The sequence below is a fragment of the Centruroides sculpturatus genome, unplaced genomic scaffold (genome assembly GCF_000671375.1).
Source record: "Centruroides sculpturatus isolate CEXI.00-Female unplaced genomic scaffold, Cexi_2.0 scaffold723, whole genome shotgun sequence".
Lineage (NCBI taxonomy): Eukaryota > Metazoa > Arthropoda > Arachnida > Scorpiones > Buthidae > Centruroides > Centruroides sculpturatus.
In genome coordinates this window covers 171,699-197,507 of record NW_019385043.1, presented here as the reverse complement: position 1 = coordinate 197,507, position 25,809 = coordinate 171,699, and the positions used below count along the sequence as shown (strand labels likewise).

Here is a 25,809-nt window from a genome sequence, read left to right as displayed (position 1 = left end):
CAGAAGTTGTTCACCCAGATGTGATTTCTGGTCTCCCAGAGCAGTCGTTTTAACCGCCTCGCTCTTCTGGCCACGATATATTTTATAAATTTTTACACACTGCGATCGTAAAGCCGCACCACATTACGCCTCGATCATGTGATTCGACACATTGGGAACATGGAAAATTTAACTGTTACACTGGCAGTCTACAGTGAGATCATTACTTTGTTTTGGAAGCTATTTCCATATACAGCCAATTACGGAGCAACTTCTCGATCGCACTTTACAATGCTAATAAAGCAGTTACCATTAAATTTTAAATGTCTGAAGAAGTATCATACCCAAGTATTAATTTTTCGCAATCTAACAATAAAGATTAAAAAAACGATAATGTGACTATACAAAATTTTCATGTAAAATTTTGATTTATTTAATCACATAACACTATACAAAAATTTATTTTATTACAATAATAAACGATATTTTGAATGACATTAATTTTTTTTAAATTTAATGGTAGAGTTTGAGATATAAGAAATGTAAAACAATCGAATAAATAAGAACAAGTACATAACACATACAACAAAGTATACTGTTATTGCTGTATCATTAAAATCACATTCGTACCCGCTCCATTTACTCAAAGTAGCCCAAACGAGTACGAATGCCGCAGTTATCATCTGCAATGTTTGTATACACGTGACGAACATGGCAACATATCGTGGCAACTTAATTCCATATGAGGTTATTGCGTAATACGTGTACATTAACGAATGCACAAAACAATTCATCGTGATAAGCCAGGTTATGACACCGACAAGGCTATTCGTCGAATACCATGTAACTATGAACGTAACAACGTGATGAAACCAATGAAGAAAAATTAACTTTTTTTTTCTCAGAACTATAAATACTGTATCGCATAGCTCAATTAATTTAGAGATTGCAAACAGTACTGTCCAGAATATGGCATGAGGAAATACTTCCGCAAGTGGTTCCGATATACAAACCGAATAAGTGAATCCTAATTTGTAAATTACTTGAATTAATGCGGGAAGTAATCTTATGGTAGAAGCAATGCTGTATAATGCCAGTACCGTGTTCCAGAGAATCAATGGTGTCTTTAATTGCAAAGCTTTACGATTCTTCATAAATTTCTGCATTGAAAATATAAAAAATAAGTAAAATATAAAAATATGAACAGAATAATACCAATTACTCCTAAACCAGATTTTGGTTGTTTCTTTTTCGAAGAATGTTTCGAATTTCATCATTGGAATTGTTGTAAAATTAAATTTGCCAAAAGATTTTTTCATATTGAACAATCTGAAATTAAAAAATTATCTGTTAGTAATAAAATCTAATAATTAATTTATATATCATTATAAAATCAAATAGGTAAAATGTCAAGTGAACAATAAAGACTATTTACTCTCAATAAGTTTTCCTCAGTTGCAGAAACCGAACACCAGTACAATAGGTCTTATTAATACGACCTGAACTTAATAATTTCTTGTACGGACAATAAAAACAATACATAGGATAATATTTAAAAGAATCGTACTTACGTATATGAGGCAAAAACATCCAGAAATGCTGTATTTGCATGAAATTTGTTATTGAAATATCGAGTATAAATACGTAATGAACTCTACATTGATTGGTTATAAAATGTCTTGTGCAAAAACAAGTTATCTATTTTTAATATAGTTATTCATAGATTTTAATTTTTTACACGGAATTTACTTTTAATATAATATATAAAAAGTAAATTTAAATCATAGTAGGCCTATATGAGAAATTGATGACAGCAGTCTATCGTGATGGTTAAAAAGTGGTTTTGTCATCGTAATGTAGGATTTTCTGTGTAAAGTCTCTTTTATGGTATTTTTTGGCCATTCAACTGGAGAAAAGGAAAAACAACTTAAGGCAATGGAGAACCTCCTTCTTTAACTGTAAACCGTATCTCTTTCGAAATTGTTATAAAAACCAGCATAAACCAGCAATTGTCACTTCGAAAGCGCATGAATTAGGTTATCGATCTGATTGCTACCACGTTTTTACACTCGTATAGTTGCTCTTGCCAAATGAGACGATTATTGTCTGCATATATTCTTGAGATATGCTTGCAAACAGTATCAGTTTTCAACGGTTTGCCTTTAGATTTGTTTGTACAATTATAAATTTAAGACATTAATTGTTAGACAAGTTTTCTTCCTTTATTTTTCTCAATTTCTAGAAATGCTTCGTGTAGCTATCAAATGTAACACGTTCTTCTCTGGAAACGAAATACAATCTTGCATAATCAATGTTATTTTTTTAACCAAAGAACGGCCTTACACTAAGTGTTTAACTGGCGGAACAAGGGGAGGAAAAATAGAAAGCGAAATAGTAGGGAGAGAAAAATGAAAGAAGAAAAAATGGATTACTCTAAGCGGTGTCAAAAGGTTACAACTCCCTCTATGATTATTGTTGGTTTGCAGTTTTCAGGCCGCAAAGACGTAGGCCTAAAACATAATCTGAATTGTAGCATACATTAGTAAGTAGTGCAGATACATAAAAGCTAGACATAGTAAAGTTTAAAGCTTAAAATTAAAGTAAATGCTTCAAACTAATACTAAAATAATACAGAAACTAAGCTAGCAAGCTTTATTATAATTTGAATAACGTAACTGAAGCAACTAGGAGAAACTGTGAATATACTAAAACTTAAAACTGTATTAAATCAAACTTATTACTATCTTAAAACTAGTCATAAACTTAACTTATTACTAAACAAGAATACTGAAATGGAAAACACAAAGACAGAGTAGATCATGTAATGACAAAAGACTTACGATAAAGATTCCAATAATTATTATTTTCCATTACATATATACCAAAGACAACATGAAGAACAATAAAAAAATACACAACATAAAAGAACTAGCTGTACAATTAACCTTAAATGAAAGTATACAATGCGAATGAGGAAATTACAACGGTCAAAATGAGTCTAAAAAACTCTTGTATATGATTGAATCCTTACTCGATATCAAGCCTTTAACTCCCTCTTCAATAACGTAGAAAATGTGAAGTCTCAGCCATTTATCGAGATATATTTATTTTGAAATATAACTATTTAATAAAATGCCATCAAGTTATAAATTACTGGTATTTATATTTAATTCCAGCAAAGAGTTGTTCAACTTTNCTCACATGTTGATATAGCGTGTAGCGTGACTCAGCCTGGATCCTGTCACATGGTGTGTCTTATTGAAAACTCCTGATTAGCGGAGGTTCGTAGTATAAAAGCGTAAAACATCCAGTTTTAGTTGCGCTTTGTTGTGTTGAGTTCTCTCCGTTTTCTTCAGTTCTATCTCAGTTTTCTCTTAGTACTCCGTCAGAGTTCTGCAGTCCTCCCGAAGCCTTATATTCCTTTGTCAACGTTCGAGAAGCCAAAATTAAAGGTATTATATATATATTGTAAACTCTCTCTCTTATTTTATTTCCATTTGAGTAGAAGCATAGTCCCGTATAACATAATAATATTATTATATTTGTTTTATGTATTTAAATTTAGTTTTTATTACATATAATTTTGATTTTGTTTATTAACATGGTTTTGATTAATTCTCTTGTTTTGGGTTACTCCATTGCCGGACCGTAATTTCCCCTTTTCATTAGGTGTGTAAAAATTAGTTCCGCGAGTTAAGACGCGTTATTTCTTAACTGGTGTTACGAGATGAGAAAAGGTAAAAGTTCTTAGGCTCTCTCGGCTTTTCTTTTTATAAAAATGTTTCCCATCTTGTACAAAGTGAACGGGATCTCGCGGACCTCAATTTCACACAAGGTTTTAAAATCTACGTAGAAGGAGTATTGAAAACATAGAAAAATAAATGTTGTATTGTGAGAATAACACTAAGCCGGTGTTTACATTGCAATTTGCAGATGATCAGGTGGTATTGGCAGAAGATAACGATGATCTGGAATACATGGCAAGAAAAATAAAAGAGAAATGTTTTAAAGGAAGTTTATATATGAACACGAGTAAAAGAATATATTTTTGCATAGGAGGAGCTAAAACAACATGAAACTGGAAGAAAGAGAAAACATTGAGGGATGTGAACATTGTAATTATTTTAAAATACAAATTAATCTAGATGGCAGAGATACATTAGAAATTAATACAATATTAGTACAAGGTAATAGAGCAGTTAAAAGATTAAATCGAATATGGTGAAATGAAGAAATAACTAGATCAAGAAAAAAAAAGTATATATATATATATAATGCTATTATTAAAGTATTCTATTATACGGGGCAGAGGCATGGAGAATGATCGAGAAAGAGAAGAGAAAAGTAACAACGGTTAAAATGGATGCATTGAGAAGATCGTACAGAATCTCCAAAAGAGAAAAGATAACTAATGAGAGGATCAAAGACCTAATTGGATTGAAGGAGACGGTTTTGGAAGAAATACAGAAGAAACAACGTACAGTACAGTGGTACCTCGGTATACGTCTGCTTTAGAATACGTCCAATTCGGAATACCTCCTGTTTGGATGAAACAAATTTTGCTCGGTATACGACTTTTGTTCGGTATACGACTTAATTCAATTATACGCGCCATCTAAGAAGAAGTACCACTATTGGTGTACTAAACCAGACGTTCGCGTGCCACGGTTTATAACTTTGTTAAATTTCTTCTGATTTTAATTTGTAAGTAAAATTTTATTATTTTTGTTAATTATAAATTTCAAAAAGGCAAATGTAAGGCAACAGAAAAGTAAACAGATGATTAGAATCACAATGGAACTGAAAAAAGAGATTGTTGAGAAATATTAAGGTGGCACGCGTGTTCGAGATTTAACTGTTGCATACGTATTCCGAGAACGACGATATCGACAATCGTGGAAAATAAAGACATCGTTATATTCGCTAGCGTTGCGAAAGAGGTTAAATCAATTTCTAAACAGAGATCGAAGACATTAGATCATGTCGAGAAATTGCTTTTGCTTTGGATAACTGAAAAACAGTGTGCTGGCGACAGCGTTTCAGAAGCAATTATTTGTCAGAAAGCTTAAAAGATACATGCTGATCTCACAAAAAAATCAAGCAGGAACTAGCCAGGAAAGCGAAGTGTTTAAAGCCGGCCATTTTTTTACATGAGAACGGATTAATCATTTTTACATTATTTCTTATGGGAAAGGTTGGTTTGGTATACGTCCTATTCAGTATAAGTCCAAACATCAGGAACGGATTGAAGTCGTATACTGAGGTTTCACTGTATTTGGTTTGGACATGTGAAAAGAATGAGTGATGATATACTACCGAAAATGTCAATGGAATACATTCCTCGAAAAAAGAAAAAAGAGAGGAAGACCCAGGCGAACATGGTTCGACGAAGTAAAGTTAGAATGTAGTGAAAACAGGATTAAAGAGGAATGGTGTATGAATAGAGAGAAATGGAGCGGGTTCCTGCAGATCGGAAGGAGACATCAGATGCCATAAACCGAATATAGATATATAATAAAAATAAAGTAAAATGATTATTTTAATATTTATTATTGTTATGGTTTAAACGACCTGCAATAAAGTGTTTGTTACGCAAATACATATATTCTGTTCGGTTATTAAAATGTATGTTATCCATATACTTTAGAACTGTAGATAGACGCATTAACCGCGATGCCATTCGGCATTATTTTTACTCAGTATGGAAAAAATTGTTAAGTTTTGACACCGTCCTCCAAACACCACAAAAAACAAAAGAAAGAAGTAGAAGATATTTTTCATTTTCGAATTATATTACAAAATTATTTAAGTTCTGAAAACATTTAAACACATCATGACCATATAAATGCAAATTAAATAACGACAACGTCTTTGTGAACGGTTTACTATAATGTAAATCCTGACACAGATTAAAAGCAACTAATTAGTAAAAAATTAAGAATTTGTTTACGTTTAGAGGAGCACTCGTACGCTCTCACACATGTAAACAACATGTTATATAATAATATTTTTACCGCTGTGGTGTCAGTATCCGAAGATACCCCATTACGTATTTCGCCTTTAGAACCTGGCAGAAAACTGTTTCCCCCCTCCATCTGCGCATTCTGTAGACTCTTCGATTAGAAACGATTCAGGATTTGTTTAATTATTCAACTGAAATGATGCTGGCGATTATATATGTCACAGAATGATACTGTATGGGTGCGTTCTTTTATTTCTCTGCGTAGCGTTCTTTTATTCCTTCTTTTATTCTCGCGAGCGGCATCCGTTTAAAAATTCCTGCGGACCCCGTTCCTATATTCCAACTGGAGTGCGCGCCATCGAATGGCAAAAACGGCTGCTTGTAGTAGTAATTTAAGGTGGAAAGCAACATGGCGTTTTCCGTGACTCAAATAGTTTCGTTTAACGGTCCATTATGTGGTTTTATGAAGGAAAATTTAGAAGTTGTGAAAGTGCGAGTTAGTGCACGCGGTGATGTAAGTGTCTTTTCGAACTTTTTTCGACTGGTAGCTGGCTTTCTAATTCGTGGCTACTTTGAATGCTCTGTCGGCAAAATAATTCATTTTATGGTTAAATTTTACAATTAGTACCCTTCTTTTGCCTCTAAAAACGCATATTTTAAAAATTATAGATTCTTCTTTAACGATACTATCGATAGTACGGGTGCCACCATCTTTCTTTCTTTCGCCGTCGTTCCTAAATGCCTACAAACAACAGCGCACTCCTGTAGTTGCAGAGACACAGAGCAACCGCTATTAACGAACGCACCCTATGTTTATTAGAACCATCAGAATGATTAGCATTTAGATGTAATACTTTTACAATAGGATTTTAATTATCTCAACTTCAATATCGAAGCCTCACAGACCGATTTTTAAAATTTCGTACAATATTCATTCATTTAACCAATGGATATTTAAAAAATTTGTTTTTCGAAATCGATATTCGGCTAGACAACATTGGTGATCGAGTGATACGGACAACGAAGCCGCTGTATTCGGAAGAATAAAAAAATATTCAGAAGTTGTTCACCCAGATGTGATTTCTGGTCTCCCAGAGCAGTCGTTTTAACCGCCTCGCTCTTCTGGCCACGATATATTTTATAAATTTTTACACACTGCGATCGTAAAGCCGCACCACATTACGCCTCGATCATGTGATTCGACACATTGGGAACATGGAAAATTTAACTGTTACACTGGCAGTCTACAGTGAGATCATTACTTTGTTTTGGAAGCTATTTCCATATACAGCCAATTACGGAGCAACTTCTCGATCGCACTTTACAATGCTAATAAAGCAGTTACCATTAAATTTTAAATGTCTGAAGAAGTATCATACCCAAGTATTAATTTTTCGCAATCTAACAATAAAGATTAAAAAAACGATAATGTGACTATACAAAATTTTCATGTAAAATTTTGATTTATTTAATCACATAACACTATACAAAAATTTATTTTATTACAATAATAAACGATATTTTGAATGACATTAATTTTTTTTAAATTTAATGGTAGAGTTTGAGATATAAGAAATGTAAAACAATCGAATAAATAAGAACAAGTACATAACACATACAACAAAGTATACTGTTATTGCTGTATCATTAAAATCACATTCGTACCCGCTCCATTTACTCAAAGTAGCCCAAACGAGTACGAATGCCGCAGTTATCATCTGCAATGTTTGTATACACGTGACGAACATGGCAACATATCGTGGCAACTTAATTCCATATGAGGTTATTGCGTAATACGTGTACATTAACGAATGCACAAAACAATTCATCGTGATAAGCCAGGTTATGACACCGACAAGGCTATTCGTCGAATACCATGTAACTATGAACGTAACAACGTGATGAAACCAATGAAGAAAAATTAACTTTTTTTTTCTCAGAACTATAAATACTGTATCGCATAGCTCAATTAATTTAGAGATTGCAAACAGTACTGTCCAGAATATGGCATGAGGAAATACTTCCGCAAGTGGTTCCGATATACAAACCGAATAAGTGAATCCTAATTTGTAAATTACTTGAATTAATGCGGGAAGTAATCTTATGGTAGAAGCAATGCTGTATAATGCCAGTACCGTGTTCCAGAGAATCAATGGTGTCTTTAATTGCAAAGCTTTACGATTCTTCATAAATTTCTGCATTGAAAATATAAAAAATAAGTAAAATATAAAAATATGAACAGAATAATACCAATTACTCCTAAACCAGATTTTGGTTGTTTCTTTTTCGAAGAATGTTTCGAATTTCATCATTGGAATTGTTGTAAAATTAAATTTGCCAAAAGATTTTTTCATATTGAACAATCTGAAATTAAAAAATTATCTGTTAGTAATAAAATCTAATAATTAATTTATATATCATTATAAAATCAAATAGGTAAAATGTCAAGTGAACAATAAAGACTATTTACTCTCAATAAGTTTTCCTCAGTTGCAGAAACCGAACACCAGTACAATAGGTCTTATTAATACGACCTGAACTTAATAATTTCTTGTACGGACAATAAAAACAATACATAGGATAATATTTAAAAGAATCGTACTTACGTATATGAGGCAAAAACATCCAGAAATGCTGTATTTGCATGAAATTTGTTATTGAAATATCGAGTATAAATACGTAATGAACTCTACATTGATTGGTTATAAAATGTCTTGTGCAAAAACAAGTTATCTATTTTTAATATAGTTATTCATAGATTTTAATTTTTTACACGGAATTTACTTTTAATATAATATATAAAAAGTAAATTTAAATCATAGTAGGCCTATATGAGAAATTGATGACAGCAGTCTATCGTGATGGTTAAAAAGTGGTTTTGTCATCGTAATGTAGGATTTTCTGTGTAAAGTCTCTTTTATGGTATTTTTTGGCCATTCAACTGGAGAAAAGGAAAAACAACTTAAGGCAATGGAGAACCTCCTTCTTTAACTGTAAACCGTATCTCTTTCGAAATTGTTATAAAAACCAGCATAAACCAGCAATTGTCACTTCGAAAGCGCATGAATTAGGTTATCGATCTGATTGCTACCACGTTTTTACACTCGTATAGTTGCTCTTGCCAAATGAGACGATTATTGTCTGCATATATTCTTGAGATATGCTTGCAAACAGTATCAGTTTTCAACGGTTTGCCTTTAGATTTGTTTGTACAATTATAAATTTAAAACATTAATTGTTAGACAAGTTTTCTTCCTTTATTTTTCTCAATTTCTAGAAATGCTTCGTGTAGCTATCAAATGTAACACGTTCTTCTCTGGAAACGAAATACAATCTTGCATAATCAATGTTATTTTTTTAACCAAAGAACGGCCTTACACTAAGTGTTTAACTGGCGGAACAAGGGGAGGAAAAAACGAAAGCGAAATAGTAGGGAGAGAAAAATGAAAGAAGAAAAAATGGATTACTCTAAGCGGTGTCAAAAGGTTACAACTCCCTCTATGATTATTGTTGGTTTGCAGTTTTCAGGCCGCAAAGACGTAGGCCTAAAACATAATCTGAATTGTAGCATACATTAGTAAGTAGTGCAGATACATAAAAGCTAGACATAGTAAAGTTTAAAGCTTAAAATTAAAGTAAATGCTTCAAACTAATACTAAAATAATACAGAAACTAAGCTAGCAAGCTTTATTATAATTTGAATAACGTAACTGAAGCAACTAGGAGAAACTGTGAATATACTAAAACTTAAAACTGTATTAAATCAAACTTATTACTATCTTAAAACTAGTCATAAACTTAACTTATTACTAAACAAGAATACTGAAATGGAAAACACAAAGACAGAGTAGATCATGTAATGACAAAAGACTTACGATAAAGATTCCAATAATTATTATTTTCCATTACATATATACCAAAGACAACATGAAGAACAATAAAAAAATACACAACATAAAAGAACTAGCTGTACAATTAACCTTAAATGAAAGTATACAATGCGAATGAGGAAATTACAACGGTCAAAATGAGTCTAAAAAACTCTTGTATATGATTGAATCCTTACTCGATATCAAGCCTTTAACTCCCTCTTCAATAACGTAGAAAATGTGAAGTCTCAGCCATTTATCGAGATATATTTATTTTGAAATATAACTATTTAATAAAATGCCATCAAGTTATAAATTACTGGTATTTATATTTAATTCCAGCAAAGAGTTGTTCAACTTTTCCGGCAATAAAGTTAAAATTGGTTGTGGCGCTATCTGTTAAGACATTTTAATTAAAAAGCTTTTTATATTATTAATTATTGTAAAATGGCAAAAATTTAATTTAATTTTTAAGGGGAGACAAGAGTTTTATAATAATCAAAATAAAGAAATTTTGTTTTTCATTTATTTCATTTATATTTAGTTTTGCATTTTAACTAATACATCCTCTCTTTGTTAGTCAGAAACTACAACAGTATAAAAAGTCCGATTAATAAACAAGGTCCAAATGAACAAATATAGAAACAAAAAAGTAAAACAAATTCATTATTTTCTATACAGTAGAAAAATTAATTATTGATTAATCACTAATTATTATAATTGCTGAGCAATGTTTGTTTTAAGATCTGCAAACGTTTTCAGCTTAACACCATGATCTTACGAAGCACATTTTGAATTTATTATGCTGTAAAGTAGTAAAAATGTTTTATATTCTCTGCCATTTTGAAATGCGTAAATAAGAAACTAAAGATAACTTATACATGTGAAAAAAATATATGATCATTCATGAAACAAGTCCCTAAAAATATAATAAATATTGTAGGAAAAAAGAAGATATGTATGTTAGATGTGAAAAAGAAAATTACTTCGTGTTGACTGAAAGATATTCGTCATGTAGCAAAAAAGAACGTTTTCTATAGAAAGCCACATAAAAGGAAAGTGAATGCAACTAATATTAAGACGAATATAAAAATTAGCGTGCAAAGACAGAAAATCAGGTTAGATGAACCTTTTAAAATGTTTACACGTGTAAAACACAGTGAAAATAGTATAGCTTTTTTTTAAATTGTGCTAAACCCCATTTATATCAAACTCACGAAACAATAGCCCAAAGACAGAAAGCAGTTAAATAATTACAATGCGAATCCACAAAGAAAATAAAAATTGGAAAAAAAATATCAGAAGGATATATGATATCAAAAGGACTAAGACAGGGTTGCTGTATCTCATCAACTTATAAAGTATTTGGTATAAACATGTGAAAATAATGAGTGATGAGATAATCCCAAAAATGTCAATGGAATACATTTCACAAAATAAATAAATAAATAAATAAAATAACGTTTAGAACGATATACAGACACATTAACCGCCAGGCCATTCTTCATTATTTCTACTCAGCATCGAAAAAAAAAAAATGTTAAATTTTGACACGCTCCTCCAAACACCACAAATAACCAAAGAAACAAATAGCAGATATTCTTCATTTTCGAATTATACAAAATTATTTGAGTTTTGAAACCATTTAAATACATATCGTGGCCTAATAGATGCAAATTAAATGTCGACAACGTCTTTGTGAAAGGTTTACTATAACGTAAAACCTGACACACATTAAAAGCAACTAATTAGTAAAATATTAAGAATTTGTTCACATTTAGAGGAGCACTCATATGCTCTCACACATGTAAACAACATGTTATATAATAATTTTTTACCGCTGTGGTGTCAGTATCCGAAGATATTCAATTACGTATTTCGCTTTTACAACTAGGCAGGAATTTGGTTTTTCTTTTCCATTTGCCCCTTCTGTAGACTCTTCGATTAGAAACGATTCAGGATTTTAATTATTCAACAGAAATGATGCTGGTGATAATACATGTCACAGAATGATACTCTATGTTTATTATAACCGCCAGAATGGTTAGCATTTAGATGTCACACTTTTCAATCGGATTTTAATTATCTCAACGTCAATATCGAAGCCTCACAGACCGATTTTTAAAATTTCTTACAATAGTCATTTAATTAGCATATTTAAAGAATTTGTCTTTCGAAATTGATATTCGGCTAGACAACGTTGGTGATCGAGTGATACGGACAACGGAGCCGCTGTATTCGGGAGAATAAAAAAATATTCAGAAGTTGTTCACCCAGATGTGATTTCTGGTCTCCCAGAGTTGTCATTTTAACCGCCTCGCTCTTCTGGCCACAATATATTTTAAAAATTTTTATGCACTGCGATCGTAAAGCCGCACCACATTACGCCTCGATCATGTGATTCGACACAGCGGAAACGTGGTAAATTTAACTGTTTCAATGGCAATCTACAGTGACATCATTACTCTGTTCTGGAAGCTGTTTCCATATATAAGCTAATTGCAGAGCAACTTCTCGATGGCACTTTACAATGCTAATAAAGCAGTTACCATTAAATTTTAAATATATGCAGAAGTATCATATCCAAATATTAATTTTTTGCAGTCTAACAATAAAGATTAAAAAACGATAATATGACAATACAAAATTTTCATGTAAAATTTTGATTTATTTAATCACATAACACAAAAATTTATTTATTAACATAATAAAAGATAACTTGAACGACATTAAAATTTTTTAAATTTAATGCTCGAGTTTGAGATATAAGAATTATAAAACAATTGAATAAACAAGTAAAAGTACATAACATATACAACAAAGTATACTGTTATTGCTGTATCATGAATATCACATTCGTACCCGCTCCATTTACTCAAAGTAGCCCAAACGACTACAAATATAGCAGTTATCATCTGCAATGTTTGTATACACGTGACGAACATGGCAACATATCGTGGCAATTTAATTCCGTATGAGGTTATTGCGTAATACGTGTACATTAACGAATGCACAAAGCAATTCATCGTGATAAGCCAGGTTATGACACCGACAAGGCTTTTTGTCGAATACCACGTAACTATGAACGTAACAACGTGATGAAACCAATGAAGAAAAATTAACTTTCTTTTTCTCAGAACTATAAATACTGTATCGCACAGCTCAATTAATTTAGAGATTGCAAACAGTACTGTCCAGAATATGGCATGAGGAAATACTTCCGCAAGCGGTTCCGATATACAAACCGAATAAGTAAATCCTAATTTGTAAATTACTTGAATGAGTACGGGAATAAATCTTATGGTAGAAGCAATGCTGTATAATGCCAGTGCCATGTTCCACATAATCAATGGTTTCTTTAATTGCAAAGCTTTATGGTTCTTCATAAATTTCTGCATGGAAAATATAAAAAATAAGTAGAATATTGAAATATGAACAGAGTAATGCCAATTGCTCCTAAACCAGAGTTTGGTTGTTTCTTTTTCGAAGAATGTTTCAAATTTCATCATTGGAATTGTTGTAAAATTAAATTTTCCGAAAGATTCTTTCATATTGGACAACCTGAAATTATAAAATTCTGTTAGTAATTAAATCCAATAATTCATTCATATCATTATGAAAACAAATAGATGAAATGTCAAGTAAACAATAAAGACTATCTACTCTGAATAAGTTTTTCTCAGGTGCAGAAACCGAACACCAGTACAATAGGTGCTATGAATACCATCTCTCCTAGTGGATTTTATATAATAAATCGAATAACTGTTTCATTCAATAAAAAGTAAAAACTAGAAATAACAGTCGAACATCCAATAACGGACACTATTAATTAAACAGCCATTTTTTCAGATAGATTTTTTTAAATAACAACCCAAACAAAATAATTTTTAAACACACCGATCTAATGGCAGTTCTTATATTTTTTTCCTGTCAATGTCCGTTGTTTAGAGGTTTGATAGATTTTCAAATTATCATTTAAATGTTGGCAGTATTAATCTGAATATGAATATAAATGCTCTAAAAAAATTTAATTCTAAAATATACAAGATGAGTTGTGTTCAAAATTGAATTGCTGTTTAATTTTTTATGAACTTAATAATTTCTTATACGAACTATATAAACAATACATAAGACTATATTTAAATGAATTGTACTTACGTATAAGAGGCAAAAACACCCAGAAATGCTGTATTTGAATGAAATTTGTTATTGAAAAGTCGAGTATAAATACGTAATGATCTCTACATTGATTGGTTATGAAATATCTTGTGCAAAAACAAGATATCTATTTCTAATTTAGTTATGCTTAGATTGTAATTTTTACACGGATTTTACTACTAATATAATATATAAAAAGTAAATTTATGTCATAGTATATGAGAAATTGATGGCAACTGTCTATCGTGATGGTTAAAAAGTGGTTTTGTCATCGCTAATAGTGTAGGATTTTGTGTGTAAAGTTTCCTTTATGGTATTTTTTGGCCGTTCAACTGGAGAAAAGGAAAAACAACAATTTAAGGCAATGGAGAACCTGCTTCTTTAACTCCAAACTCTATCCTTTTCGAAATTGTTATAAAAACCAGCAATTGTCACGAAGAAAGCGCATGGATTAGGTTATCGATCTGATTGCTACCACGTTTTTACACTCGTGTCGTTGCTCTTGCCAAATGAGATGATTATTGTCTGCGTATATTGGTGAGATATGTTCGCAAACAGTTTTCAATGGTTTGTCTTTAGATTTTTTATTACAATTATAGATTTAAGATATTAATTGTTAGATAAGTTTTCTTTCTTTATTTTACTTAATTTCTAGAAATGTTTTGTGCAGCTACCATATGTAACGCGTTCTTCTCTGGAAACAAAATACAACCTTGCATAATTAATGCCAATTTTTTAAACCAAAGAACGGCCGTAGAGAAAGTGTTTAACCGGCGGAAACAAAGGGAAGAAAGAGAAAAACGGAAATTGTACGGAGAGAAGACTGAAATAAAAGAAAAAAAGTATTACTCTAAGGCGTCTAAGCGGTGTACAGAAGGTTACAACTTCCTCTATTATTATTATTGGCGTTCTCCTTTCAAGTTGCAAAGCCGTAGACCTAAAAGATAATTTGAATTGTAACATACATTAGTAAGTAGTGCAGCTACATAAAAGCTAGACAGAGTAAAATTTAAAGCTTAAAGTAAAAGCTTCAAACTAATACTAAAATAACACAGAAACTAAGCTAGCAAGCTTTATTATAATCTGAATAACGTAACTGAAGCAACTAGAAGAATTTCTGAATATACTAAAACTTAAAACTATCTTAAATCAAACTTATTACTAAAACTAGTTATAAAATTAAGTTATAACTAAACAAGAATGCTGACAAAGACAACAACAAGACAGAATAGATCATGCGATGACAAAAGACTTACGATCAAGATTCCAATAATTATTATTTTCCATTACATATATACTAAAGACAACATGAAGAACAATAAAAAATACACAACATAAAAGAGCTAGCTGTACAATTAACCTTAATGGAAGTATACAATGCGAATGAGGAAATTACAGCGGTCAAAATGAGTCTAAAAAACTCTTGTACATGATTGAATCCTTACTCGATATCAAGCCTTTAACTCCCTCTTCAATAACGTAGAAAATGTGAAGTCTCAGCCATTTATCGAGATATATTTATTTTGAAATATAACTATTTAATAAAATGCCATCAAGTTATAAATTACTGGTATNTTAATTTTTCGCAATCTAACAATAAAGATTAAAAAAACGATAATGTGACTATACAAAATTTTCATGTAAAATTTTGATTTATTTAATCACATAACACTATACAAAAATTTATTTTATTACAATAATAAACGATATTTTGAATGACATTAATTTTTTTTAAATTTAATGGTAGAGTTTGAGATATAAGAAATGTAAAACAATCGAATAAATAAGAACAAGTACATAACACATACAACAAAGTATACTGTTATTGCTGTATCATTAAAATCACATTCGTACCCGCTCCATTTACTCAAAGTAGCCCAAACGAGTACGAATGCCGCAGTTATCATCTGCAATGTTTGTATACACGTGACGAACATGGCAACATATCGTGGCAACTTAATTCCATATGAGGTTATTGCGTAATACGTGTACATTAACGAATGCACAAAACAATTCATCGTGATAAGCCAGGTTATGACACCGACAAGGCTATTCGTCGAATACCATGTAACTATGAACGTAACAACGTGATGAAACCAATGAAGAAAAATTAACTTTTTTTTTCTCAGAACTATAAATACTGTATCGCATAGCTCAATTAATTTAGAGATTGCAAACAGTACTGTCCAGAATATGGCATGAGGAAATACTTCCGCAAGTGGTTCCGATATACAAACCGAATAAGTGAATCCTAATTTGTAAATTACTTGAATTAATGCGGGAAGTAATCTTATGGTAGAAGCAATGCTGTATAATGCCAGTACCGTGTTCCAGAGAATCAATGGTGTCTTTAATTGCAAAGCTTTACGATTCTTCATAAATTTCTGCATTGAAAATATAAAAAATAAGTAAAATATAAAAATATGAACAGAATAATACCAATTACTCCTAAACCAGATTTTGGTTGTTTCTTTTTCGAAGAATGTTTCGAATTTCATCATTGGAATTGTTGTAAAATTAAATTTGCCAAAAGATTTTTTCATATTGAACAATCTGAAATTAAAAAATTATCTGTTAGTAATAAAATCTAATAATTAATTTATATATCATTATAAAATCAAATAGGTAAAATGTCAAGTGAACAATAAAGACTATTTACTCTCAATAAGTTTTCCTCAGTTGCAGAAACCGAACACCAGTACAATAGGTCTTATTAATACGACCTGAACTTAATAATTTCTTGTACGGACAATAAAAACAATACATAGGATAATATTTAAAAGAATCGTACTTACGTATATGAGGCAAAAACATCCAGAAATGCTGTATTTGCATGAAATTTGTTATTGAAATATCGAGTATAAATACGTAATGAACTCTACATTGATTGGTTATAAAATGTCTTGTGCAAAAACAAGTTATCTATTTTTAATATAGTTATTCATAGATTTTAATTTTTTACACGGAATTTACTTTTAATATAATATATAAAAAGTAAATTTAAATCATAGTAGGCCTATATGAGAAATTGATGACAGCAGTCTATCGTGATGGTTAAAAAGTGGTTTTGTCATCGTAATGTAGGATTTTCTGTGTAAAGTCTCTTTTATGGTATTTTTTGGCCATTCAACTGGAGAAAAGGAAAAACAACTTAAGGCAATGGAGAACCTCCTTCTTTAACTGTAAACCGTATCTCTTTCGAAATTGTTATAAAAACCAGCATAAACCAGCAATTGTCACTTCGAAAGCGCATGAATTAGGTTATCGATCTGATTGCTACCACGTTTTTACACTCGTATAGTTGCTCTTGCCAAATGAGACGATTATTGTCTGCATATATTCTTGAGATATGCTTGCAAACAGTATCAGTTTTCAACGGTTTGCCTTTAGATTTGTTTGTACAATTATAAATTTAAAACATTAATTGTTAGACAAGTTTTCTTCCTTTATTTTTCTCAATTTCTAGAAATGCTTCGTGTAGCTATCAAATGTAACACGTTCTTCTCTGGAAACGAAATACAATCTTGCATAATCAATGTTATTTTTTTAACCAAAGAACGGCCTTACACTAAGTGTTTAACTGGCGGAACAAGGGGAGGAAAAAACGAAAGCGAAATAGTAGGGAGAGAAAAATGAAAGAAGAAAAAATGGATTACTCTAAGCGGTGTCAAAAGGTTACAACTCCCTCTATGATTATTGTTGGTTTGCAGTTTTCAGGCCGCAAAGACGTAGGCCTAAAACATAATCTGAATTGTAGCATACATTAGTAAGTAGTGCAGATACATAAAAGCTAGACATAGTAAAGTTTAAAGCTTAAAATTAAAGTAAATGCTTCAAACTAATACTAAAATAATACAGAAACTAAGCTAGCAAGCTTTATTATAATTTGAATAACGTAACTGAAGCAACTAGGAGAAACTGTGAATATACTAAAACTTAAAACTGTATTAAATCAAACTTATTACTATCTTAAAACTAGTCATAAACTTAACTTATTACTAAACAAGAATACTGAAATGGAAAACACAAAGACAGAGTAGATCATGTAATGACAAAAGACTTACGATAAAGATTCCAATAATTATTATTTTCCATTACATATATACCAAAGACAACATGAAGAACAATAAAAAAATACACAACATAAAAGAACTAGCTGTACAATTAACCTTAAATGAAAGTATACAATGCGAATGAGGAAATTACAACGGTCAAAATGAGTCTAAAAAACTCTTGTATATGATTGAATCCTTACTCGATATCAAGCCTTTAACTCCCTCTTCAATAACGTAGAAAATGTGAAGTCTCAGCCATTTATCGAGATATATTTATTTTGAAATATAACTATTTAATAAAATGCCATCAAGTTATAAATTACTGGTATTTATATTTAATTCCAGCAAAGAGTTGTTCAACTTTTCCGGCAATAAAGTTAAAATTGGTTGTGGCGCTATCTGTTAAGACATTTTAATTAAAAAGCTTTTTATATTATTAATTATTGTAAAATGGCAAAAATTTAATTTAATTTTTAAGGGGAGACAAGAGTTTTATAATAATCAAAATAAAGAAATTTTGTTTTTCATTTATTTCATTTATATTTAGTTTTGCATTTTAACTAATACATCCTCTCTTTGTTAGTCAGAAACTACAACAGTATAAAAAGTCCGATTAATAAACAAGGTCCAAATGAACAAATATAGAAACAAAAAAGTAAAACAAATTCATTATTTTCTATACAGTAGAAAAATTAATTATTGATTAATCACTAATTATTATAATTGCTGAGCAATGTTTGTTTTAAGATCTGCAAACGTTTTCAGCTTAACACCATGATCTTACGAAGCACATTTTGAATTTATTATGCTGTAAAGTAGTAAAAATGTTTTATATTCTCTGCCATTTTGAAATGCGTAAATAAGAAACTAAAGATAACTTATACATGTGAAAAAAATATATGATCATTCATGAAACAAGTCCCTAAAAATATAATAAATATTGTAGGAAAAAAGAAGATATGTATGTTAGATGTGAAAAAGAAAATTACTTCGTGTTGACTGAAATGTATTCGTCATGTAGCAAAAAAGAACGTTTTCTATAGAAAGCCACATAAAAGGAAAGTGAATGCAACTAATATTAAGACGAATATAAAAATTAGCGTGCAAAGACAGAAAATCAGGTTAGATGAACCTTTTAAAATGTTTACACGTGTAAAACACAGTGAAAATAGTATAGCTTTTTTTTAAATTGTGCTAAACCCCATTTATATCAAACTCACGAAACAATAGCCCAAAGACAGAAAGCAGTTAAATAATTACAATGCGAATCCACAAAGAAAATAAAAATTGGAAAAAAAATATCAGAAGGATATATGATATCAAAAGGACTAAGACAGGGTTGCTGTATCTCATCAACTTATAAAGTATTTGGTATAAACATGTGAAAATAATGAGTGATGAGATAATCCCAAAAATGTCAATGGAATACATTTCACAAAATAAATAAATAAATAAATAAAATAACGTTTAGAACGATATACAGACACATTAACCGCCAGGCCATTCTTCATTATTTCTACTCAGCATCGAAAAAAAAAAAATGTTAAATTTTGACATGCTCCTCCAAACACCACAAATAACCAAAGAAACAAATAGCAGATATTCTTCATTTTCGAATTATACAAAATTATTTGAGTTTTGAAACCATTTAAATACATATCGTGGCCTAATAGATGCAAATTAAATGTCGACAACGTCTTTGTGAAAGGTTTACTATAACGTAAAACCTGACACACATTAAAAGCAACTAATTAGTAAAATATTAAGAATTTGTTCACATTTAGAGGAGCACTCATATGCTCTCACACATGTAAACAACATGTTATATAATAATTTTTTACCGCTGTGGTGTCAGTATCCGAAGATATTCAATTACGTATTTCGCTTTTACAACTAGGCAGGAATTTGGTTTTTCTTTTCCATTTGCCCCTTCTGTAGACTCTTCGATTAGAAACGATTCAGGATTTTAATTATTCAACAGAAATGATGCTGGTGATAATACATGTCACAGAATGATACTCTATGTTTATTATAACCGCCAGAATGGTTAGCATTTAGATGTCACACTTTTCAATCGGATTTTAATTATCTCAACGTCAATATCGAAGCCTCACAGACCGATTTTTAAAATTTCTTACAATAGTCATTTAATTAGCATATTTAAAGAATTTGTCTTTCGAAATTGATATTCGGCTAGACAACGTTGGTGATCGAGTGATACGGACAACGGAGCCGCTGTATTCGGGAGAATAAAAAAATATTCAGAAGTTGTTCACCCAGATGTGATTTCTGGTCTCCCAGAGTTGTCATTTTAACCGCCTCGCTCTTCTGGCCACAATATATTTTAAAAATTTTTATGCACTGCGATCGTAAAGCCGCACCACATTACGCCTCGATCATGTGATTCGACACAGCGGAAACGTGGTAAATTTAACTGTTTCAATGGCAATCTACAGTGACATCATTACTCTGTTCTGGAAGCTGTTTCCATATATAAGCTAATTGCAGAGCAACTTCTCGATGGCACTTTACAATGCTAATAAAGCAGTTACCATTAAATTTTAAATATATGCAGAAGTATCATATCCAAATATTAATTTTTTGCAGTCTAACAATAAAGATTAAAAAACGATAATATGACAATACAAAATTTTCATGTAAAATTTTGATTTATTTAATCACATAACACAAAAATTTATTTATTAACATAATAAAAGATAACTTGAACGACATTAAAATTTTTTAAATTTAATGCTCGAGTTTGAGATATAAGAATTATAAAACAATTGAATAAACAAGTAAAAGTACATAACATATACAACAAAGTATACTGTTATTGCTGTATCATGAATATCACATTCGTACCCGCTCCATTTACTCAAAGTAGCCCAAACGACTACAAATATAGCAGTTATCATCTGCAATGTTTGTATACACGTGACGAACATGGCAACATATCGTGGCAATTTAATTCCGTATGAGGTTATTGCGTAATACGTGTACATTAACGAATGCACAAAACAATTCATCGTGATAAGCCAGGTTATGACACCGACAAGGCTTTTTGTCGAATACCACGTAACTATGAACGTAACAACGTGATGAAACCAATGAAGAAAAATTAACTTTCTTTTTCTCAGAACTATAAATACTGTATCGCACAGCTCAATTAATTTAGAGATTGCAAACAGTACTGTCCAGAATATGGCATGAGGAAATACTTCCGCAAGCGGTTCCGATATACAAACCGAATAAGTAAATCCTAATTTGTAAATTACTTGAATGAGTACGGGAATAAATCTTATGGTAGAAGCAATGCTGTATAATGCCAGTGCCATGTTCCACATAATCAATGGTTTCTTTAATTGCAAAGCTTTATGGTTCTTCATAAATTTCTGCATGGAAAATATAAAAAATAAGTAGATTATTGAAATATGAACAGAGTAATGCCAATTGCTCCTAAACCAGAGTTTGGTTGTTTCTTTTTCGAAGAATGTTTCAAATTTCATCATTGGAATTGTTGTAAAATTAAATTTTCCGAAAGATTCTTTCATATTGGACAACCTGAAATTATAAAATTCTGTTAGTAATTAAATCCAATAATTCATTCATATCATTATGAAAACAAATAGATGAAATGTCAAGTAAACAATAAAGACTATCTACTCTGAATAAGTTTTTCTCAGGTGCAGAAACCGAACACCAGTACAATAGGTGCTATGAATACCATCTCTCCTAGTGGATTTTATATAATAAATCGAATAACTGTTTCATTCAATAAAAAGTAAAAACTAGAAATAACAGTCGAACATCCAATAACGGACACTATTAATTAAACAGCCATTTTTTCAGATAGATTTTTTTAAATAACAACCCAAACAAAATAATTTTTAAACACACCGATCTAATGGCAGTTCTTATATTTTTTTCCTGTCAATGTCCGTTGTTTAGAGGTTTGATAGATTTTCAAATTATCATTTAAATGTTGGCAGTATTAATCTGAATATGAATATAAATGCTCTAAAAAAATTTAATTCTAAAATATACAAGATGAGTTGTGTTCAAAATTGAATTGCTGTTTAATTTTTTATGAACTTAATAATTTCTTATACGAACTATATAAACAATACATAAGACTATATTTAAATGAATTGTACTTACGTATAAGAGGCAAAAACACCCAGAAATGCTGTATTTGAATGAAATTTGTTATTGAAAAGTCGAGTATAAATACGTAATGATCTCTACATTGATTGGTTATGAAATATCTTGTGCAAAAACAAGATATCTATTTCTAATTTAGTTATGCTTAGATTGTAATTTTTACACGGATTTTACTACTAATATAATATATAAAAAGTAAATTTATGTCATAGTATATGAGAAATTGATGGCAACTGTCTATCGTGATGGTTAAAAAGTGGTTTTGTCATCGCTAATAGTGTAGGATTTTGTGTGTAAAGTTTCCTTTATGGTATTTTTTGGCCGTTCAACTGGAGAAAAGGAAAAACAACAATTTAAGGCAATGGAGAACCTGCTTCTTTAACTCCAAACTCTATCCTTTTCGAAATTGTTATAAAAACCAGCAATTGTCACGAAGAAAGCGCATGGATTAGGTTATCGATCTGATTGCTACCACGTTTTTACACTCGTGTCGTTGCTCTTGCCAAATGAGATGATTATTGTCTGCGTATATTGGTGAGATATGTTCGCAAACAGTTTTCAATGGTTTGTCTTTAGATTTTTTATTACAATTATAGATTTAAGATATTAATTGTTAGATAAGTTTTCTTTCTTTATTTTACTTAATTTCTAGAAATGTTTTGTGCAGCTACCATATGTAACGCGTTCTTCTCTGGAAACAAAATACAACCTTGCATAATTAATGCCAATTTTTTAAACCAAAGAACGGCCGTAGAGAAAGTGTTTAACCGGCGGAAACAAAGGGAAGAAAGAGAAAAACGGAAATTGTACGGAGAGAAGACTGAAATAAAAGAAAAAAAGTATTACTCTAAGGCGTCTAAGCGGTGTACAGAAGGTTACAACTTCCTCTATTATTATTATTGGCGTTCTCCTTTCAAGTTGCAAAGCCGTAGACCTAAAAGATAATTTGAATTGTAACATACATTAGTAAGTAGTGCAGCTACATAAAAGCTAGACAGAGTAAAATTTAAAGCTTAAAGTAAAAGCTTCAAACTAATACTAAAATAACACAGAAACTAAGCTAGCAAGCTTTATTATAATCTGAATAACGTAACTGAAGCAACTAGAAGAATTTCTGAATATACTAAAACTTAAAACTATCTTAAATCAAACTTATTACTAAAACTAGTTATAAAATTAAGTTATAACTAAACAAGAATGCTGACAAAGACAACAACAAGACAGAATAGATCATGCGATGACAAAAGACTTACGATCAAGATTCCAATAATTATTATTTTCCATTACATATATACTAAAGACAACATGAAGAACAATAAAAAATACACAACATAAAAGAGCTAGCTGTACAATTAACCTTAATGGAAGTATACAATGCGAATGAGGAAATTACAGCGGTCAAAATGAGTCTAAAAAACTCTTGTACATGATTGAATCCTTACTCGATATCAAGCCTTTAACTCCCTCTTCAATAACGTAGAAAATGTGAAGTCTCAGCCATTTATCAAGAAATATTTATTTTGAAATATAACTATTTAATAAAATGCCATCAAGTTATAAATTACTGGTATTTAAATTTAATTCCAGCAAAGAGTTGTTTAACTTTTCCGGCAATAAAGTTAAAATTGCTTGTGGCGCTATCTGTTACGATATTTTAATTAAAAATTTTTTTATATTATTAATTACTATAAAATGGCAAAAAGCTTAATTTAATTTTTAAGGGTAGACAAAAGTTTTATAATAATCAAAATAAAGAAATTTTGTTTTACATTTATTTTATTTATATTTAGTTTTGTATTACTTCCTTTCTTTGTTAGTCAGAAACTACAACAGTATAAAAAGTCCGATTAGAAAGCAAGGTCCAAATGAACAAATATAGAAACAAAAAAGTAAAACAAATTTATTATTTTCTATACAGTACAAAAATTAATTATTGATTAATCACTAATTATTATAATAACTGAGCAATGTTTGTTTTAAGATCTGCAAACGTTTTCAGCTTAACACATTCACATTACGAAGCACATTTTGAATTTATTATGCTGTAAAGTAGTAAAAATATTTTATATTCTGTGCTGTTTTGAAATACGCAAATAAGAAACTAAAGATAACTTATAAATGTGAAAAAATATATGATCATTCATGAAACAAGTCCCTAAAAATATAATAAATATTGTAAGAAAAATGGAGATAAGTGTGTTAGATTTGAAAAAGATAATTACTTCGTGTCAACTGAAAGATATTCGTCATGTAGCAAAAAAGAACTTTTTCTATAGAAAGCCAGATAAAAGGAAAGTGAATGCAACTAATATTAAGACATATTTAAAAATTAGCGCGCAAAGACAAAAAACCGGGTTAGATGAACCCTTTGAAATCTTTAACGTGTAAAACACAGTGAAAATAGTATGGCTTTTTTTAATTGTGGTAAACTAAATTTATTCCAAACTTCACAAAACAATTGCCTAAAGGCAGATAACATATAATCCTTTAAAGTTAACTCAGTAGTTGATAAACTAGTTTAAATCACGGAGGAAGAAAACATGCAAAGAGAAAAAAGCCCCATCCACAGCAGGAAGACAGGAAGACAAACCTATTGTCACGGACGTTAATGAAATAATTTCCTGTGGATTTTTGTAAGAAATCGAAATCAGGTATAGAGAAAGACTGTTTTTCAAGTCGTTAATTAATAGTTAGTTATTTTGCAGCCCTGAAGTATTGAGTACGCTTTTCTTCCTTATGAAATGTTTAGTAGTAGAATTTTTTATAATCTTGTTTGACAACTACCATCTTATAAAGGAGTATAACTTTATATAGAACTATAATTTCGTAATAATTACTACACTTTAGAATATCGAGAGAATGTCATTCAACTCGGGAAACGTTAGACACAACAAAGTGTCATGTTAGTAGCAATGATTTTAATACATTAGCCCAATTATTATTAAAGCAAGAGGTTTTTTTACGTTTTTTCGCCCCATAAGCACTAACAGTATTTTTTATAATCGTCGCGAGTTCAGCCCACATTGAAGACAACCGGAATGTATAGGTTAGATAACCTTTTCTACCAAGACCTTTTACGCTCGACGGATTCTTCCATCATTTCTTCCGACTCCATTATGTCGAGTCCGGTCACAGGTGACTGTGTCTCGACCCTCCATTCCAAAACATCTGGATATCGCCGCTTCAGATAATGCACGAGAGACATCCGGAGTTATGACGACCACTCGTTGTACGCGATTTGTCCTCCGCATATAAACAATATAAAACAATATAAACTATATCGGGAAATAAAAAATTAAACAGTACGCAATTTATTAATTTTTATTTTACTTTAACAATTCCATTGGAAAACTGACAATGAAAAGATCCGATTTCTCTCAAGGAAACCGATCAGTTCTTATTGAAAACCACAGCCGCTAATTGTGATATTTTGCTAATCAAAGTTAAAAAGTATTTAAATATACAAAAATCATAGTCTCAACTTACTTATAAATCGCTACAAATAAAGCAAAACTCGAGAAAAACGCTCGAAATAAATAATCGCAAGAGTCAATAGATTCTCTGTCAACAACAAGAAAATTTTCTTTTGGCTTAGCCATTCAATTTAATGTTAAAAGTTTGA

General features: G+C 30.6%; 5 protein-coding genes across 5 annotated transcripts; all 5 read right to left on the bottom strand.

The window, feature by feature from the left end:
* Positions 1-476: 476 nt before the first annotated feature.
* Positions 477-1,253, bottom strand: LOC111633790 (putative fatty acid elongation protein 4). The gene has a single exon (XM_023378421.1). It carries the CDS (start codon positions 1,251-1,253, stop codon positions 477-479), a length of 777 nt encoding a protein of 258 aa, XP_023234189.1.
* A 6,220-nt stretch (positions 1,254-7,473) lies between these two features.
* Positions 7,474-8,250, bottom strand: LOC111633788 (putative fatty acid elongation protein 4). The gene has a single exon (XM_023378420.1). The coding sequence runs from the start codon at positions 8,248-8,250 to the stop codon at positions 7,474-7,476; it is 777 nt and encodes a 258-aa protein (XP_023234188.1).
* A 4,289-nt stretch (positions 8,251-12,539) lies between these two features.
* LOC111633787 (putative fatty acid elongation protein 4) lies at positions 12,540-13,989 on the bottom strand. The gene is made up of 2 exons (XM_023378419.1): positions 13,969-13,989; positions 12,540-13,371 (listed from the first exon to the last, which is right to left on the bottom strand). The coding sequence occupies exon 2, from the start codon at positions 13,359-13,361 to the stop codon at positions 12,540-12,542; it is 822 nt and encodes a 273-aa protein (XP_023234187.1). The 5' UTR covers positions 13,362-13,371; positions 13,969-13,989.
* A 1,700-nt stretch (positions 13,990-15,689) lies between these two features.
* Positions 15,690-16,466, bottom strand: LOC111633786 (putative fatty acid elongation protein 4). The gene has a single exon (XM_023378418.1). It carries the CDS (start codon positions 16,464-16,466, stop codon positions 15,690-15,692), a length of 777 nt encoding a protein of 258 aa, XP_023234186.1.
* A 4,289-nt stretch (positions 16,467-20,755) lies between these two features.
* Positions 20,756-21,577, bottom strand: LOC111633785 (putative fatty acid elongation protein 4). Its single transcript, XM_023378417.1, has one exon. The coding sequence runs from the start codon at positions 21,575-21,577 to the stop codon at positions 20,756-20,758; it is 822 nt and encodes a 273-aa protein (XP_023234185.1).
* Positions 21,578-25,809: the final 4,232 nt, after the last annotated feature.